The 15,945-nt window shown below is 38.9% G+C and overlaps 2 protein-coding genes and 1 long non-coding RNA gene across 3 annotated transcripts; 2 read left to right on the top strand and 1 right to left on the bottom strand.

Annotated features, from left to right (window-relative positions):
* Positions 1 to 1,137: 1,137 nt before the first annotated feature.
* On the bottom strand, positions 1,138 to 3,640 carry slc16a7 (solute carrier family 16 member 7). Its single transcript, XM_063464997.1, has 5 exons — positions 3,424 to 3,640; positions 3,129 to 3,272; positions 2,069 to 2,342; positions 1,482 to 2,023; positions 1,138 to 1,361 (listed from the first exon to the last, which is right to left on the bottom strand). The coding sequence occupies exons 1-5, from the start codon at positions 3,638 to 3,640 to the stop codon at positions 1,138 to 1,140; spliced, it is 1,401 nt and encodes a 466-aa protein (XP_063321067.1).
* Positions 3,641 to 6,218: 2,578 nt separating this feature from the next.
* Positions 6,219 to 8,608, top strand: LOC134619106 (uncharacterized). Its single transcript, XR_010573382.1, has 3 exons — positions 6,219 to 6,444; positions 7,808 to 7,996; positions 8,087 to 8,608. It is a non-coding gene; the product is annotated as an uncharacterized LOC134619106 (long non-coding RNA).
* A 1,398-nt stretch (positions 8,609 to 10,006) lies between these two features.
* On the top strand, positions 10,007 to 15,910 carry LOC134618826 (calcium-independent phospholipase A2-gamma-like). Its single transcript, XM_063464407.1, has 9 exons — positions 10,007 to 10,103; positions 10,866 to 12,301; positions 12,440 to 12,592; positions 12,675 to 12,832; positions 13,407 to 13,501; positions 13,598 to 13,769; positions 13,867 to 13,924; positions 14,079 to 14,273; positions 15,143 to 15,910. Exons 2-9 carry the CDS (start codon positions 10,949 to 10,951, stop codon positions 15,599 to 15,601), a joined length of 2,643 nt encoding a protein of 880 aa, XP_063320477.1. The 5' UTR covers positions 10,007 to 10,103; positions 10,866 to 10,948; the 3' UTR covers positions 15,602 to 15,910.
* The last annotated feature ends 35 nt before the right edge of the window (positions 15,911 to 15,945 follow it).

The raw sequence follows: 15,945 nt of genomic DNA, 5'->3' as shown, positions 1-15,945 counted from the left end.
TTAGTGCTTGAGGATGAATTCTAAGGGTTTAAAATCATGATGTGTGTGCAGAGAAAAGTTGACCAATGGAGCGATGGGCTGACCTGTCTTGATTGTCCATATGACAGCAATGTATATGTTCATTGCAGATTCACATTCACATATCTAAAGGTCTGACCTACAGCTTAAATGTGTTATATGCACAATACATTTTTTTTATGTCTGTGAGGATAAGTAAAGCGTTTCATTTCCTCAGCCACACCTGCAAATCCAATCTTATTAAATGCACATTGGGTTCACCACACTTATTTAAAAGTTAATTCTCAAATATTTCCATAACTTCATACTGAATTTTTATGACTTCACTGAAGCTATGCTGCAGTGAAACAACTTTTACAGATCCCCATGACACTCAAAATGTGTTTTACTGTAGACTAGAACATAAAGAATGAATTTTCCTTTCTCCTTTTTAGAGTGAGAAGGATTTCAGGGAAGCTATTTAAGTCAGAAACTGCAGTCTTGACAACAGACATCTAACTTTTGTTTTTACTGTTGCAAATGTTGTAAACTATTCAAAATAGCTATCTTCCCATTGGGCCGGGGGTCATGACCCAGATTATGGAAAGCGATGCTGTAGAGAACTGAGCCCGAGGCATGAGGATGCCTGATGTTTAATTGAAGTTTAATGGAAAAGATGTGTGTGGCCTCAGTTTTCATGTGATAGGGTTCAGTGCCATCTAGTGGTAATAAGTAACACAGTTTAGTAACACTAAACTGAGAGTGCATGTGGGTTTGGACTTCTTTTCTTACATTATTCAGATATAAGAGTCAGAAGATTTATTATTATTTAACTGATGAAGAAACCAAATGAACTGCTTAAGTTTATAAAGCCATAAGGATTGCATTAGAAGGAACAGAGGTAGTTCCTGGTGATTTATTAACAAATCCATTAGAGTTACATATGTCACACACTGTAATAATAATAATATACATAATATGAGCATTTACAAAATAACAAATGTGAATCTGCAAATATGCAAAAGTCTAACTACTCTAACTAAGTCATTTAAGGTACAAAATACATTTACATACTGCATAAAAAGCCTTTGCAATGTCATTTTGTATGCATCCACTGAAATAAAGTCATAGTCAACAAGTTCATTCATCTGTTTCATTCATCGTTCTATCAGCCTGGTTCATTTTTAATTGTACTGCCTCGTCAGAATTCCTTGTCTCCATTGCTTTGCTCTTCCTGCGCTCCTCATCCAGTTTTTTATAGTTGTAGTAATGCATAACGAAGAAAAATATGCCAGAAACCAGCATGAATACACCGCATGCATAATATATGTATTTGTAATCACCAAAATAATCAACCAAAGCTCCTGAAAGAGAACACACACAATCTGTTAGTAACTCCATCTTGGAAATTTCTATACTTTGCTTAAGTGTATAATCAAAATCACAATTCAATGAAAAAAAGAAGAAAAAAAAACACCACAAACCTGACATTGGAGGTCCCAGAAGCACTGGCCCACACTCAATAATGGTGACAAGTCCAACAGCAGTGGAGAAACGAGGAGCTCCAACAAGGTCCATTAGAACTTCAAAAAGGAGTGCAGAAAGCATCCCAAATGCCAAACCAAAGAAGACAGCATATATAGCTAGGCCTGTATAGCCAGATGCCAGTGGGCACATTAGGTGACATATGCCATTGTATGAAACAGCAAAACTGAAAAAATACTGTATTCTCGGCCTAATCCACTTGGTGTTGCCAACGAAGCCAGTTGTCGGTCTAATGAACATGTCCGCCAGAGCAAAAATGGAGAGCAAGAAAGCTGCTGAATATTCATCAATCCCTTGATGTTTGGCATATGGAGCCATGAAAACCACAGGTGCAAAAAAGGCAAAAAACATGACCACATTACCAATTAGATAAATGAGGAAGCCCCTGTGTCTGAAAAGTGAGACATCTATGAATTTCTGCACAAAGCTGTGACCCTTGCTCTCACTTTGATCTTCAGTCTGAAGGTTATCGGAGTGGGTACTGGTGTCTTCAGCAGCAGCGTGTTCCTCAGCTTTGCTTTCACACTTTGATGACTCATCTATTGTTTTCCGTTGTATGCTTTTGTTGACTGGTCTCATCAAAGCACCAGCTACACAGCAGTTCAAAACAATGGATCCCAGGATGAGGAAGCTCCCCCTCCAACCAAAGGAATCAAACAGAAACTGATTGAGAGGAGCCAGAGTGGAGAGAATAACTGGACTTCCAGTCATAGCGAGTCCATTGGCCATGGGCCTTTTGACCTGGAAGTAAGTGCCTATGATCGTCAGGGAGGGCTGCAAGTTGAAGGCGAGACCAAAACCTGTTAAAAATAAGGTTAAAATTACACACAGTAATTTATGAATTATTCCATTTAGAATATTTTGAATAAAGTGCCTAAAGTATCAGTTAAAAAAGTACTTTTAGACAGTTGAATGCACCTCTTATTATTATCTGTGACATTAGTTTTATATCGGTGATGATTTGTTTACAGAAAAAAATATATATATAACTAGTCCCATGGTATGGACATTTCTTTTCTGTACTTCTCTGACTGGTGCAGCGCTACTAGATTAAAGATTAGGTTTAAAGTCTGAGTGGTTTGTTTGCTCTCAGTTAGTAAAATGATCATGTGGTCTTACCTGCACATGTGCATGTGTGGATGTTCTAAATGCACCTGAATTAACAGGACATTAAGAAAACAAAAAAGGTTTCACCCAAATCTAAACATTGCTTTCATGTTTTAAGAGGGGATTATAACTTATATTATATTATATTATATTATATCATAAGGGTCATTGTACTCGCTGCACTGAACAACCAACCCTTGCTTTACACAGGGACATAAACAATCCCTGTGGATTGATCCTGATAGTAAAAAACTGAATGAGAGTTACAACACAACCACTCCTTCCTTCAGTGTAGTCCAGTTACAACCAGGTATCATAAAGCAAACATTATAAAGGACAGCAACAGCCATACCAGAAAAATAACACAAAACTGAATTGAACATGTGCACTGTAAGAAAGTGAATCGTTTTAAAGGGTAGTTTTTTTAATTGTTGGACTAGCCTATCTGACTGTTAACAAAAAAAGGAAACATAATTTACCTCCAATTACTCCAACACAGAGGTACAGATGTATTATATTAGTTCCAAAAGAAGCAAGAGCCATGCCAGTGCAAACCATGACCCCGCCAACTATAACCACAGGTCTGCTGCCATAGCGATTGACCAGTATACTGCTGACAGGGCCTGCACACAGGAGAGAAATAGCTTACATTTTTGGTAACGTTCTGAGGGACAAAATTTGCTTGACAAATCCGGTCATGGGATACGCTGCTTGGGAATGTGCCAATTTTTTTTTAATACATTTGTCAATACTTGAAGTATGACGGCCACTAACCTCCTGCATACATAGAAGCAAGCATGACTGAGGACAACCAGGCAATCTCACTGTAGGAAACTGAAAAATATTCCTGAATCTCCTTGAAATAGATGGTGAGGGACTTGGGAAAGGCATACGAGAATCCTATGGAGATGAAAGCGCCGAAGACGACAGCCCAGCCCCAGCCTCCGTCTGGTGGGGTGTAGCCTAGATTGGTTACTGCTGCGGGGGGCATGTTCAATTCTCCGGCTGGAAAGTGGGAACAGCAAAAAATAAGTGAACAGAAAATAAACAAGTGCAACTTTTCAAAGAAAGAGTTAGATTCGCATATTTTGCATCACATATAAATTTCACAAGACCTCACCTCTGCCCAGTCCTTGAAACTGTATCACCAGCCTATGAACTCAGTCCATGTGCCACAGTCTTGCACAGGGACAGAGTTCACCCTGCTGTAAGGTCTTTGATCTCATCACGTGTGCTGTCATGAAAAATATGAGTGGTCATACAAAATAGAGCAATAACCCAGCACTAGATACTGATGACAATAAATGCTTGTAGGAAGTGTAATTCAACTGCTAAAATCTGTTTCTTTTAAAACATGCGACCCTTTCATAGACATACATTGTGTTTTACTGCCGAGGCCCTTTGAACTCATGTAAGCAGTGTTTGTCTACTCCTGTGTGTTTGTGTATTGCAGGTGGGTTGGTCAAAATGACTAAAATATAGTCGTTGATAAATACTGATCAGCCACAATGTTTAACCACCTACTGACTAATTGATTAATGATTATCTTGTTTGTGCATCATGCTCTTTTGGGAAATCTTTAAAGCTGGGATTTATGTTTTGATGTCACTTTTGGCATAGACTGGCTGCCAAGAGCATGCCCCCAATACAATGGCACTCCCCGATGGCAGGGGTCTCCCTCAGCAGGGCTAACTGAAAAAAAAAAATGCTTAGAAAACAACCAACAACTTGGTGCGAATCTAACTAGATCACCTGACCTAAGTTGAGGTCAGAGCTGTTTTTACAGTACGTGTGGGAGGGACTTATACAATATTAGGAAAGCTGTCTTAATTTTATGGTTTGTCCGTACGCTTTGATTAAGTAAAAATTAATTAACTGAGAAACTGTGCTTTGTTCATGTGGTGAAAAACAGAGTGCTGGCTACAAATTCAATGTCAGCAGTGTTGGGCCATGTGGTTGCTGAATGTGAATGCTGGAAATAATTGGTCTCTATTTTATTTTTCTTAAAATTATGAGTTGTTTAAATTGATGTAGTCACTGGATATTCTTTCAGCTTAGCACAAAACCCCTAGTTTTTATGCTTCAGCTCTCTCGAAAAAAAGGGCTTTGTGAGAAATTACAGGAGAAAATAAACACTCATAAGTTTGGATTATAGATGTTTAGGGATCTTAAAATATGGGCTATGAAACACAGTACTGTATTTTCCCCCCTAAAATATTATTATATGTACTTAAGGCTTGTTATGGAATAATTTTTGACCCTACTGCAGACCTCACAATATTTTACATCCACAGACAAATTAGATCTGTACAGAAAAAAATACAGCTCTGTTCAAATGTGTATTTGCCTCTAAGAACTAATCTTGCAACCTTAGTATTCTATTCAAATTTCCAGCTTTCAGTATCAAAATTAGCAAATTAATCAGTTATGGATTATTGGTGTATCTTTTAGAGGTGCTGTGAGCTCTGTTTTTTTTCTTTCATGAGTTACTTAAAGATGTCTAGACGCTGAGCGATAATGTGCTCCAATTCAACCTCCTCATTAATCAGCTATTGAGACTGCAAATGTTTTGAAAGAAATACAACAAACACTACATAAAATTCAACTGAGAGGATAATAATTACAATTTATGGATTAGAATTTAAGGAAATTAAACAGCTGACATATCCTCACTAGCCACTTCATTAGGTACGCCTGAGTTGGACCACTTTTTTCTTTCAGAACTGCGTGCATAGATCATAAATCAGCAAGGTGTTGGAAACATTGCTCGGAGATTTTAGTGTATAAAAGTATGTTAGCATCACACAGTTGCAGCAGATATGATGTTGCACAAACATGATGTGAATCTCCGGTTCTACCGCATCCCAAATATGCTCTGTTGGCTTAAGATCTGGAGAGTGTGGCAGAGAAACCAGTTTGCTCAGTTGGTACTAAAGGTCTCAAAGTGTGTCAAGTTTGGTAAAGATGTTCAAACTGTAGCATCCCTTTCCTGTCCTTATCTTTCACAACTGCCACCAGGTGTGGTCATCTGCAGCTCTAACCCATCTGCTTCAATCTTTAACTTGTTGAGCATTTAGACATGCTCCTCTCCGTGCCTTGGTTGTAATCAGTGGTTATTTGAAATGCTTCATTTTGGCTCAAAGCAGCTCTGGCATCAACTTCATCAATCAAGTTTTCACTCGGAAATCTGGTGCTCACTGGATATTTCTCTTTTTTTGACCATTCTCTTTATGGTTGTGTGATCCAAGCAGTTTCAGACCAGCCATCTGGATACCTGCAAAGTCACTAAAATCTGTTTTTCCCCAGTTCTAAAGCCTGTTCAATTGGCTGATTAGATGTGTGTAAAAAATAAAATAAAAAAAAACTAACTGAAAACCAAACGTACAAAAACATGGAATGTGGAAATGTAAATAAATATTTAGCATTTCTGTTTGTATACGTAAGTCAGGGAACATGGAAATGTCCAGGTTCATATACGTGGCTGCACTTCTCGCACTCCAGTCCACTAGATGGCGATAATAAACAAACCCTAGATTGCCTCAAAGGGGGAAGAAGAAGTTATTCAAGAGTTATTCAAACGCTTGTATAATGTGATTGTTAGCAGGGGAAAAGTCAGGTTGATTCCAGTGCAAGTTAGAGCTGTGTAGCCATTTGTAGCTTCAGATGTTTTCAAAAGTGAGAACATGTTTGACTTCGGGTTTAGCCAGATTGCCCAGTTGTGTAAATTCAAGAGTAACATCTGTGCTCTGCAAACATCAGCATCGCACCTTCAGTTCTGAGTCTGCTGGTGTCAGGGTGAGCTGCTCCCACTGTCTCTCTGTTTCTGCTAAACTACATGGCTTTAAAATTTTAGTTAGCGGTCTGTAAAACGGGTAAACCGTTTTTAGGATAATATACTGGTTAATACGTAAACCCTGTAAAGTAAATGATTCCGCGTTACTGGTTGAAATGTCTCCAGTTTGGCAGTATAATATAAAATGATATAAAAACCAGGCTTACGAGTTCATAAAACTTATTTTACATGTGTAAAACTCCAAATATAAGACTTGCTTTTGACCTTGTCCTCACTGTGTGGTAAGTGAGGACACAAAATTAAAGTTGCACTTTGAACGTTGTTATATTTTAATGTGTCTTGAACATTTTGGTTTTTAAAATCTCAAATATGAATCAAATTATCAGTGCTATCATATCCAGTAGAGGTCAAGCTATAGCCATAATTATCACAAATAATTCCGATGTAAAGGAGGGATTCGTCTCTGAGAATAATACATGATGATGATGATGATAATAAAATAATAATCTGACAGGGCTTTAAAAACAAAACCGAAACTTAAGACAACGCTGTGGCAATAAGCAACTCAATTTTTAGTTCATGAATGTTTTCCTGGGCTAAATTCAAATTATTCAGGATCTTTGATGTACTGACTATTAATGAGGTAATCTCATCAAGGTTAACATGTCTTTTTGAAAAAAGATTATGATTTTTCATGTCAGTCACATGTGTTCATTGTGAACCTGCATTTATTTGTGAAGAGAGTGGGGTGGATCTGCCAGTTCTGGTGTTCTTTGGTAAACGTCAGTTGAGCTGCAAGGTCAGGCCCTCATGTCATGCACGTGGAGTCTGGTTCTTCTTACAGTTTGATCAAAAGCTGGCACAAGTAGGTCATTCTCAAGGGCTCTGTTCCTCCTCGAAAAAAGGCGCAGTTATCTGTTCTGCTGCTGCGTTGATGCCCTTATGCAACCCTGTCCAGCTCTTCTTGTGTAACAGCCCGTCTCCTATATGTCCTCCACACTCCTGTGCTGAGACTGAGACTGTAAACCATCTTGTGATAGCATGTTAGTATATGGAACTACGTGTGCAACCTGAATGGGCTGCAAGTACCATCTAACGCTACCAGTAGAGACAAGGAAACTAGCAAAAAGGAAAGAGAAATATCAGTTGGGAGCGATATGGGGAGAGCAACGGTCTCACCATTTTCCTGCTTCTCCAATGCAACTGTTGTACTTTCATTTGCACCAAAGCAGGTTAAATGTATCCACAATGGTTTATGCCTCCCAACAGGATTGATATCCTTCAAGTTTAACTGAATTTTAGAAAATTAGGGATAAAATATCAGACAGTTCCTCATGTAAATGTATGTTCTCCACTCTTTTCCAGGTTCTGTATGATGGGCTTTGTCCAATATGTGTGACTGAGATCCGTTTCCTCCAGTTTCTGCAGAGAAACCGGCCTGAGAAAGTGCATTTCATTGATATCTCTCTGCCAGGTTATGATGGAACAAAATACAAGGATATCACATTTGAGATGGCCATGAAGGAAATGCACGTGATTGATAAGAAAGACAAAGTGATTATTTAACCAAGATTTTAATGAACCTCACAATATGCAGTTTAACCTAAGTGTTGTATTATGCACCTTCATGCTGTGTGTTACCAGGTTCACAGCGGAGTCCCAGCATTTGCAGTCATGTATAGCGCCGTAGGCCTCGGCTGGTTGGGTCGCTTTATGATGTGGTCACCTGTGAGACCATTTATGGACAAATCCTATGACATCTTTGCCAGGAACCGCTTAAAGTGGACCGGACGTGGAGAGGAGTGCACCACAGGACGCTGTGAAAAGAAAATACCCTGACGCTCCAGCACTGTTTTATAAGTACTGTAAATACATGAAGAACTGCATAAATATCATGTGGATAATCCTGTAAAGTTGACATGAAAAAAATGGTTATGTTGGTTATGTAGTTCACCTAAAGTAATTTAAAATAACAACAATGATGCAGAGATAAAATTACAACTTTAAAATAGAGCTGAAGATGAATGTATTCAAAGAAATATTTCTGAATGTACAGGTTTCATTAAATACGGTTTGAAAATCTGTTTTTGACTGATAACAGCATTTTGTCATGATTTTTATTCTTCCTCTGGTGTGTATTCATATCATCAGATTGGTCCAATGTTACTTCTAACAAAATCACTGGGGAGGTGGCAGTCAGACCAAAGATAGTGGCTATGGAAACAGATTTTTAAAAAAGAAAAAGCTTTGCTGTACATAGAAAGAATCATTCTTGACAGAAAGGATTGTGTGTTCTGTAAAGGACTGTCATGTATTCATCATATACACGGTGCAGAGATAAGACTCAAAGTCACTGAAGCGGAATATGATCAATTTCCTGTCATGCACAGCGGTTCATTCGAAGCCGATTAAGAACCAAACTGTCAAGAATCTGCCACTAGATGTCATTGTAAGTCTGTGAGAGTGAAATTGTTCTTTAGGAATTGTGCTGAATTTTAGCAAACTGATCAGATCATAGACAGAAGAACAAATACGAGCAGAAATGTCAAATTTAGTGGATTTGTTTAACAAAAAAATCAAATAAAACTACTGAAGCTCTCTGATTATTTATTTATTTTTTGTGACTATTGTTTTGAAAGTAACGTCAGTGTCTGTGTGCTGGAGAGAAACACGTGAGCCCCTCCTTTTATGTTTCACCAAAAATAAACAGCTGTGTAGAACAGCATGTGCTGGTTAAAGATTACATGAGATCCTGCAATAGGACAAAGGTGTTTATAAAACATACTGTTGGTTACAGCGTAAATGTCAAATGGAATTTACTTGTATGGCATTTTTTTCTTCTTATTTACTCAATTTGAGCATTCGAAGTGCTTTCTTGCTACAAGCTTCATTCACCCATTCAAACATGCCTAAGCAATTTGCATAAAATTCACAAACACACTCGTGCTCCACTGGGGGGCAATTTGGGGTTCAGTATTTTGCCCAAGGATACTTGGACATACACGCCAGGGATTGAACGCTCTAGGTAGGGGACTTGCTTCTGTCTCCTTGGGCACAGCTGCAAAGAAGGAACATGACACAAGGTCACATAAGCACATATTTAATTGTTTTTGCTGAATAACATTGGCCCATTTAAACCATACATCCAGGCTCTAATTTAAAACATGAGCACACTTCATAATATCCATTTACAACTGCAGACTTCCAGTTGTTTGTATCACATGTACCTTCCAGCTTGGGCACAGCTTCTAAGAATTGGAGTGCTGTTTGTGGTGATGAGTCACAGCTCTGTCTGTTTGGTGTGTGTGATGTGTGGTGATGTTTAAAGCACCCAACATGAGTTCACTGAGACCTTAAGCTGTCACCCCATCCCTAATTTTAGACTTGTGCTTGTCAGCAGTGACAACACATGACCTTAAGCCTGTGTGTCTTATTGAACACTGGCCAAGCCAGTTTGCACCCCCCATACACACCCCCAGCCCAGCCCAGCAAATGAGATTAAAGTCCTGTGTGTAGGAAGGATTGAATCAAGTGTCAAAACACAGCAAAAAAAAAAAAGCGACTCTGACAGTCTATCAAAACTGCTGTTCTGGATTTTAGAGAGCAGGCGTCTGCTCGAAGAGGAATTGTGAAGACAGGAAAACTTGGTGTTATGTTTCAGGTAAATCTTTAGTGTGTACGCTTTCAACACATATTCTGTCAAGGTTACATTTTCTGTCATTCGTGACCTTTCCTTGCGTAAGTAGAAGACTTTAACCTATGTCGATGTTTGATTATTGCATACCCGAGCTGTCTGCCTTTTAGTTTGTGTAGCCACCTCAGTGCATGCACTTCATTTTACATGGTAATAACCATTCCACCATTATTGATAAGGATAAGAGATTAACTACAGGCAAAGCCGTGTGTGTGATGTCAAAATGGAAATATGGAAGTACAGATACACCATAGAGAGTTATTTATAGGCCATGCTTTTTTCTGGCTTGGAGGTCTCATGTTACATTCTTGTGGAGATGGCATAAGGAAAGAAAGGCACCAGGCTATTGTAAAACATGATGCCTGTAGTTTGATCAGTCAGAGTTGTTTATAGTTGTTTATGTGCATGTCATCAGCGCAGACAAGCTTTGAAAACACGAATGCAATAATTTTATAATTTTATGTAATATCCCTAGCATTAATATTTCATCTTTGAGTCACAACTTTCCCATAATTAGATTTGAAAGTAAAAATGATGTAACTATCATGAGCTGCACTTCTTTTTGTTATAATTAGCAAAGTTTCTGATCATGTATGACTACTAAAGCTCAACATGTCAATATCATGTGTCATGTAAGCATTTTGTTTACCACACTCCTGCAGCCACAGAGCGTCATCATTGTGTAGAGTTGACTTAGTTGTTGTTCAAATGTTTTGTTGACTTTTCTAGACTCCTGCTGAATATGCCACTGCAGCCTGACTCAGTGCTGAGTGATATTTAGGCTTTGACTGACTGCTGCTCATCAAAACAACATGGGTCGCTACCTGAGCACAAAATTGTGTTCATGTTGTGTGAACAGGACATTGAAATCGTATAGCAAATATAAATACACAATGAACCTTCTCAGAAAGGACCATGGTCTGACTAAAGCACCACTCTGCCTTGACCTACATAGATATTTACAGCTGTCACCTCCTCAACCTTCCAGGTTTGCAACAAAAGACACTTTTAAAAAAGTAAAGCACAGCGATACAAGCTCTGCCTTTTATCGCTTCCTTAGAGACCTTACAGAAGAGGCGAGACATCCTCAGGCTCTGCGTTTTTATTCATCTTCTAATAAGGATGTCTTCAAAGCCAAAGCTCCAGTTGGGATTTTTGACGAGGCTCAGAACAATTCTCTTTTAAGTTCGGTTGGAGGGTGTCTTGGTCAATCATTTAATCAATTGTCCAGACACATTAACATTTATTTCAAAAGAAAAGAAGTTTTAAGTCTGTCTAAGAATGCCAGTGTTGTCATGTCTACTCCAGAGTATGCTTGCAGGTCACATAGGATTATTCAAAGTCAGCTAGCAGCCACAGAGGAAAATATACCTGAAAGCAAAGACACAACACAGACCTTGAAATGTAAGGACAAACAGTGGGACTCTGTAACAAGTCATTCAACTCAAGAAACATCTGGACTGCAGTTATTTCACATCAGCTCTCTCACGACAAGATTTGGTGAGGGTTACAATTATGTTGCTCATCACATTAACACAGTTTTCTCTCAGGGTTTGGCAAAAGTTCAAAAACAGGAGAATTTGGAGCCTCCTGCCAAAGAGACAAACAGAAGGGAGAAGAGACGAAAGTTACAAATCAGAGGTAAACAGTCTCAAGTAAAGGCAGCACTGGAACCCAACAGTAACTCCAGTACCTGGGAGGAAGGATACCTTCACTTTGCAAGGCACATTAATAAATACTTTGGTGCCAAAGTAACAGATGAAGCTCAGAATCAGAAAGAACAACCTCTCATAGAGAAGGATTGGACTTACAAGAAACACCTTTTAACACAATCTACCTCACAAACTCGCAGTGCCAGTTCACAGCTGAAGCAAGAAGAATCTATCATCCCAGGAGCTGCAGGCAGTTTCCACAGCAGCTGTAATACAACTAAAATCAGTGAGAACTATTTCCAAACATCCCAACACATCAATCAGTATTTCAAGGGTCAAAGTGGATTGAATGAGGACACTGAATCCCAAAAGTCCCCCAAGAGACTGAAGAGTGTATCTTTTATGGATTACCTTTGCAACCCCACAAGTACCATTCCAGAACTGCTGGGTGTTTATCGAAAAAGCAACTCCAAAACTGCCATCTCTGCCCCGCAGGCAGTATTAAATAAAAAGGTGAGTTAAAGTAACATTTTCATTAATTCCCAGTTAATGCCCCAAGGAACTAAGAAAGATAAATATCTGCTGTAATGGCTAGGAGGCTAAAATACATAAAAAATGAACTTTTATGTGATTCTGCTTGTATGTTGCCAGCTTGTCTTGAATAGGAAACAAGCAGAGGAAATGACATGTGTGTTCATTGATAGCCTGAGACTGGCTTCTACTCCAGAAGCTCTGACTGACTGCGTAGAAGCACTCAATGAACACCTTATCCACTACCCCTCATGCAAAGCCTTAATCTGGAAGGTCTGTTGAGAATTAAACACAAATACTTATATTTAACAGTTGTTTTAACCTCATTAAATTTAAAACATGATTTTGTTTCCAGGAGAAAATTGCAGTTTCAATGCTGAGACAACGGAAGAACTATAAACATAACCAGGAACTTCAGACTGCCTTAAGAGAAACTTTGGCTCTTATCGGATATGCAGATCCAGTCAAAGGCCGTGGCATAAGAGTCCTCTCAATTGATGGTGGTGGAACAAGGTAAATGTAAGAAAAAATTGATCGTTAAGCACTCGAAACAACTTTAACTACACATTCCTGAAGCATTTTATTTAGTATACATTAAGCACCTTAACTACCTAACATTCATGGTCAATTCAGAATTACCAGTTAACCTAGCATGTATATCTTTGGACTGTGGATCACAGGTATTCCTTGTATGTAAAGTGGTAAAGTACCTCCTTGAACTCTATCATTCAAAACCACCCTTTTCTTTGATTTGATCCATGTCGGTTAGGCTAAAATCCATCTGAATACATATAGGTGAAATCTGACCTGGAACAGCCTCTGTGCACAAAAATTTGAAGCACCTGTACAAACTACAAATATTTTTCATTTTCGCTTCTTTCGTATTTTGGGCCACTCCAGGAAAAATCAATCAAATACATTTATTGTGTTTTTACTGCTGTTAAATGTCAAAATGGGTTGAATTTGAGCCAAACAGTATATAAGTGTTAAGCTGTGTCTGATGGTATCCTCTGGTTCTGTGTATGACTATGCTAATGTGTTCATATTTCTGGGGGTTTATGTTTTCCTTTTTCTTTGCATTTTTCAGAGGTGTTGTGCCTCTTCAGATATTAAAGCTATTGGAGGATCAAACAGGCAAAAAGATTCACCAGCTGTTCGACTACATCTGTGGAGTGAGCACAGGTGACATATAGTAAACTGAGACTAACATCTCAATGCGTGCCTGTCTGAATCTTCAACTCTATTTAAAATGCATGTCTCTGCATCTGTTTGTTGAAGGTGCTGTCCTAGCCTTCATGTTGGGTTTGGCCCGTTTTTCTATAGAAGAGTGTGCTGACATGTATCGTCGTTTTGGTTCTGAAGTATTCCGGCAAAACCCGCTGGTTGGTACTGTGAAGATGGGCTGGAGCCATTCTTACTATAACACTGAGACCTGGGAGACGATACTCCGGTTTGCACATAAGAGACACATTAAATGTGCTTCAGTCCTTCAAAGGAGTAAATTTTTAACAAGTTAATAAGACACTGCTTGTTTTCATTCTCATTAGAGAGAAGCTAGGTGATAAAGTACTTATTAAAACAGCCAGAGATTTCTTCAGTCCCAAGGTAAGAATATTGCACTTTCACAGAACACCAATAAAAGGACTTCCAAGCTGCTGTATTAGAGCACCCCGCTGTGGTGAGACTCCATGTTTTGATTCCAGCTTAAAAACTGGAGCTTGCACAGTTTTAACAACTGGTTTTGTTGGTATCTGCTCAGGTTTCTGCAGTCAGCACAGTGGTAAACTGGGGTACCAGCCCTAAGGCTTTTGTCTTCCGCAACTATAACCACAAACCAGGTTCTCTCAGCCGTTACGCAGGAGGCTCAGGCTACCAGATGTGGCAGGCAGTGAGGGCATCGTCAGCTGCCCCAGGATACTTCCAGGAGTTTACCTTAGAAAACGACATTCACCAGGTTGTTAATGACAGTTTCCAATGTTGACATCTCCTTGTTTTGTCTCAAATGTGAATAGGCGAAATAAAAATGTGATTAACTGAGGGACTATGAAGGGGGTGAAGGTTAACCTTACTTTTTGCTTTAAGAAAAAAAAAACATTAATAAATAAAAAGCCCCAATAACTAGTGGCAATTGTTAGCCATTAATCTTTTTTCTAATGACAGTCAATGAAGTGAACGTAAAAATTGGTGAATTGCAGTGATGATGCAGGCACACACATAATAGATGTGGTAGCCACCAGGGCATCACCCATTTGTCCATAAAGTCCTCTTTTGAAGCCTCAACAACAGCTTTTTGCATTTCCAATGCAAAACAGATACCTCAGCTTAAGATATGTGCCAGTACAGAGCAACAGTCTGATAGCAGTAACAAATGAATAAACAATCTTCAGTGTAAGAAAGTAAGTGAAATAGCATTAATAGAGTTGGTTTACAAGACCTTGTGTGCAAAAAAGCTCCAAACAAGTGTTAAACAGTATAAAAGCATCATTGTAGGAGCTTTTCAGTGATGTCAACACACTATGGTCATCCTTTATATACAGTCTTTGGTTGCATACAAATTCCATACAAAAACACAATACAGCATATCGCATTCCGTTCAGGAAAAAAGAAAAATGCCAGTCGCTCCCTTTCCTATCACTCACACCTTAATACTTTTCTACAATTCTTAAATCAAAAATATAAGAACCTCTGTTGATATTGTATTTGTTTTACTTTAAAGGAGTTCTAATCATTCAGACTTTTTTTTTTCTTAAGCTTTTTTGTGCAGGTTTGATTTGATCAAAATGCTAATTTCTTCGCTTTATAGATTAATTTGTGTCTTATTAGGATGGTGGAATCACCCTGAACAATCCCTGTGCCGTGGCTGTCCATGAAAGCCATTTGCTGTGGCCAAACCAGGACTTCCAATGTGTGCTGTCCCTGGGCACAGGTCGCTATGACAGTGCTAAGAAGGGACCTGCTACCTCCACGAGCCTGAGGGCCAAAATCAGCAATCTGATCTGCAGTGCCACTGACACTGAAGGGGTTCACACACTTTTAGATGACCTGCTGGCCCCAGATGTCTACTTCCGCTTCAACCCCATGCTGAGCTCTGATGTGTCGCTTGACGAGAACCGGCCGCAGGCCTTGGACCAGCTGCAGAGAGACACACAGAACTATCTGGAGAGAAACCAGCCAAAACTGGCCAGACTTTGTTTAGTGCTTTCAGCAGAACGCTCAGTTATTAGGAGAACTAAGGACTGGTTCAGTGAGAGGGCCTGGGAGATGAAACAGAGATTGATGTGAGTAGGTGAGATAAAACATGTCTACAAAGAGATGTATATCATATGCATAGAAGCACACATAACAGAAACACTTTAAAGGCAACATCCATGATATAAACACTGTTTGACAAAATTTAGTTTTTTGGCTTTTGGTATATGTCATGATTTTGAGATTATGTGAGGCAACCAAAAGCTCATCATCTGAGCTTTGCTAAGCAGTTCAAATGTGCAGGGGTTTTGTGTGTTTTTGTCTGATCTTTTGATATATTTTCTTTTGACTTTATGACCTAGACAGAACAAATACTCACAAGCACTTTGATGCACTGTTTAAAAAATGCCTAATGTATAAACATAGTTGACCATAGA

Source organism: Pelmatolapia mariae, linkage group LG20 (assembly GCF_036321145.2).
Source record: "Pelmatolapia mariae isolate MD_Pm_ZW linkage group LG20, Pm_UMD_F_2, whole genome shotgun sequence".
Classification (NCBI taxonomy): domain Eukaryota; kingdom Metazoa; phylum Chordata; class Actinopteri; order Cichliformes; family Cichlidae; genus Pelmatolapia; species Pelmatolapia mariae.
Note: the sequence above shows the minus strand (reverse complement) of the source record. Positions and strands in the feature narration are given on the sequence as shown.

Excerpts from the sequence above, each read along its gene's own strand:
- LOC134618826 (XM_063464407.1), top strand. The coding sequence starts at position 10,949 with ATGGGTCGCTACCTGAGCACAAAATTGTGTTCATGTTGTGTGAACAGG. Across the intron at positions 12,593-12,674 it reads GCAAAGCCTTAATCTGGAAG|GAGAAAATTGCAGTTTCAAT; the intron begins GTCTGTTGAGAA and ends TTTTGTTTCCAG. Across the intron at positions 13,502-13,597 it reads CATCTGTGGAGTGAGCACAG|GTGCTGTCCTAGCCTTCATG; the intron begins GTGACATATAGT and ends TGTTTGTTGAAG.
- slc16a7 (XM_063464997.1), bottom strand. The coding sequence starts at position 3,640 with ATGCCCCCCGCAGCAGTAACCAATCTAGGCTACACCCCACCAGACGGA. Across the intron at positions 2,343-3,128 it reads CTGTGTTGGAGTAATTGGAG|GTTTTGGTCTCGCCTTCAAC; the intron begins GTAAATTATGTT and ends TATTTTTAACAG. Across the intron at positions 2,024-2,068 it reads ACAATAGATGAGTCATCAAA|TACCCACTCCGATAACCTTC; the intron begins GTGTGAAAGCAA and ends TGAAGACACCAG.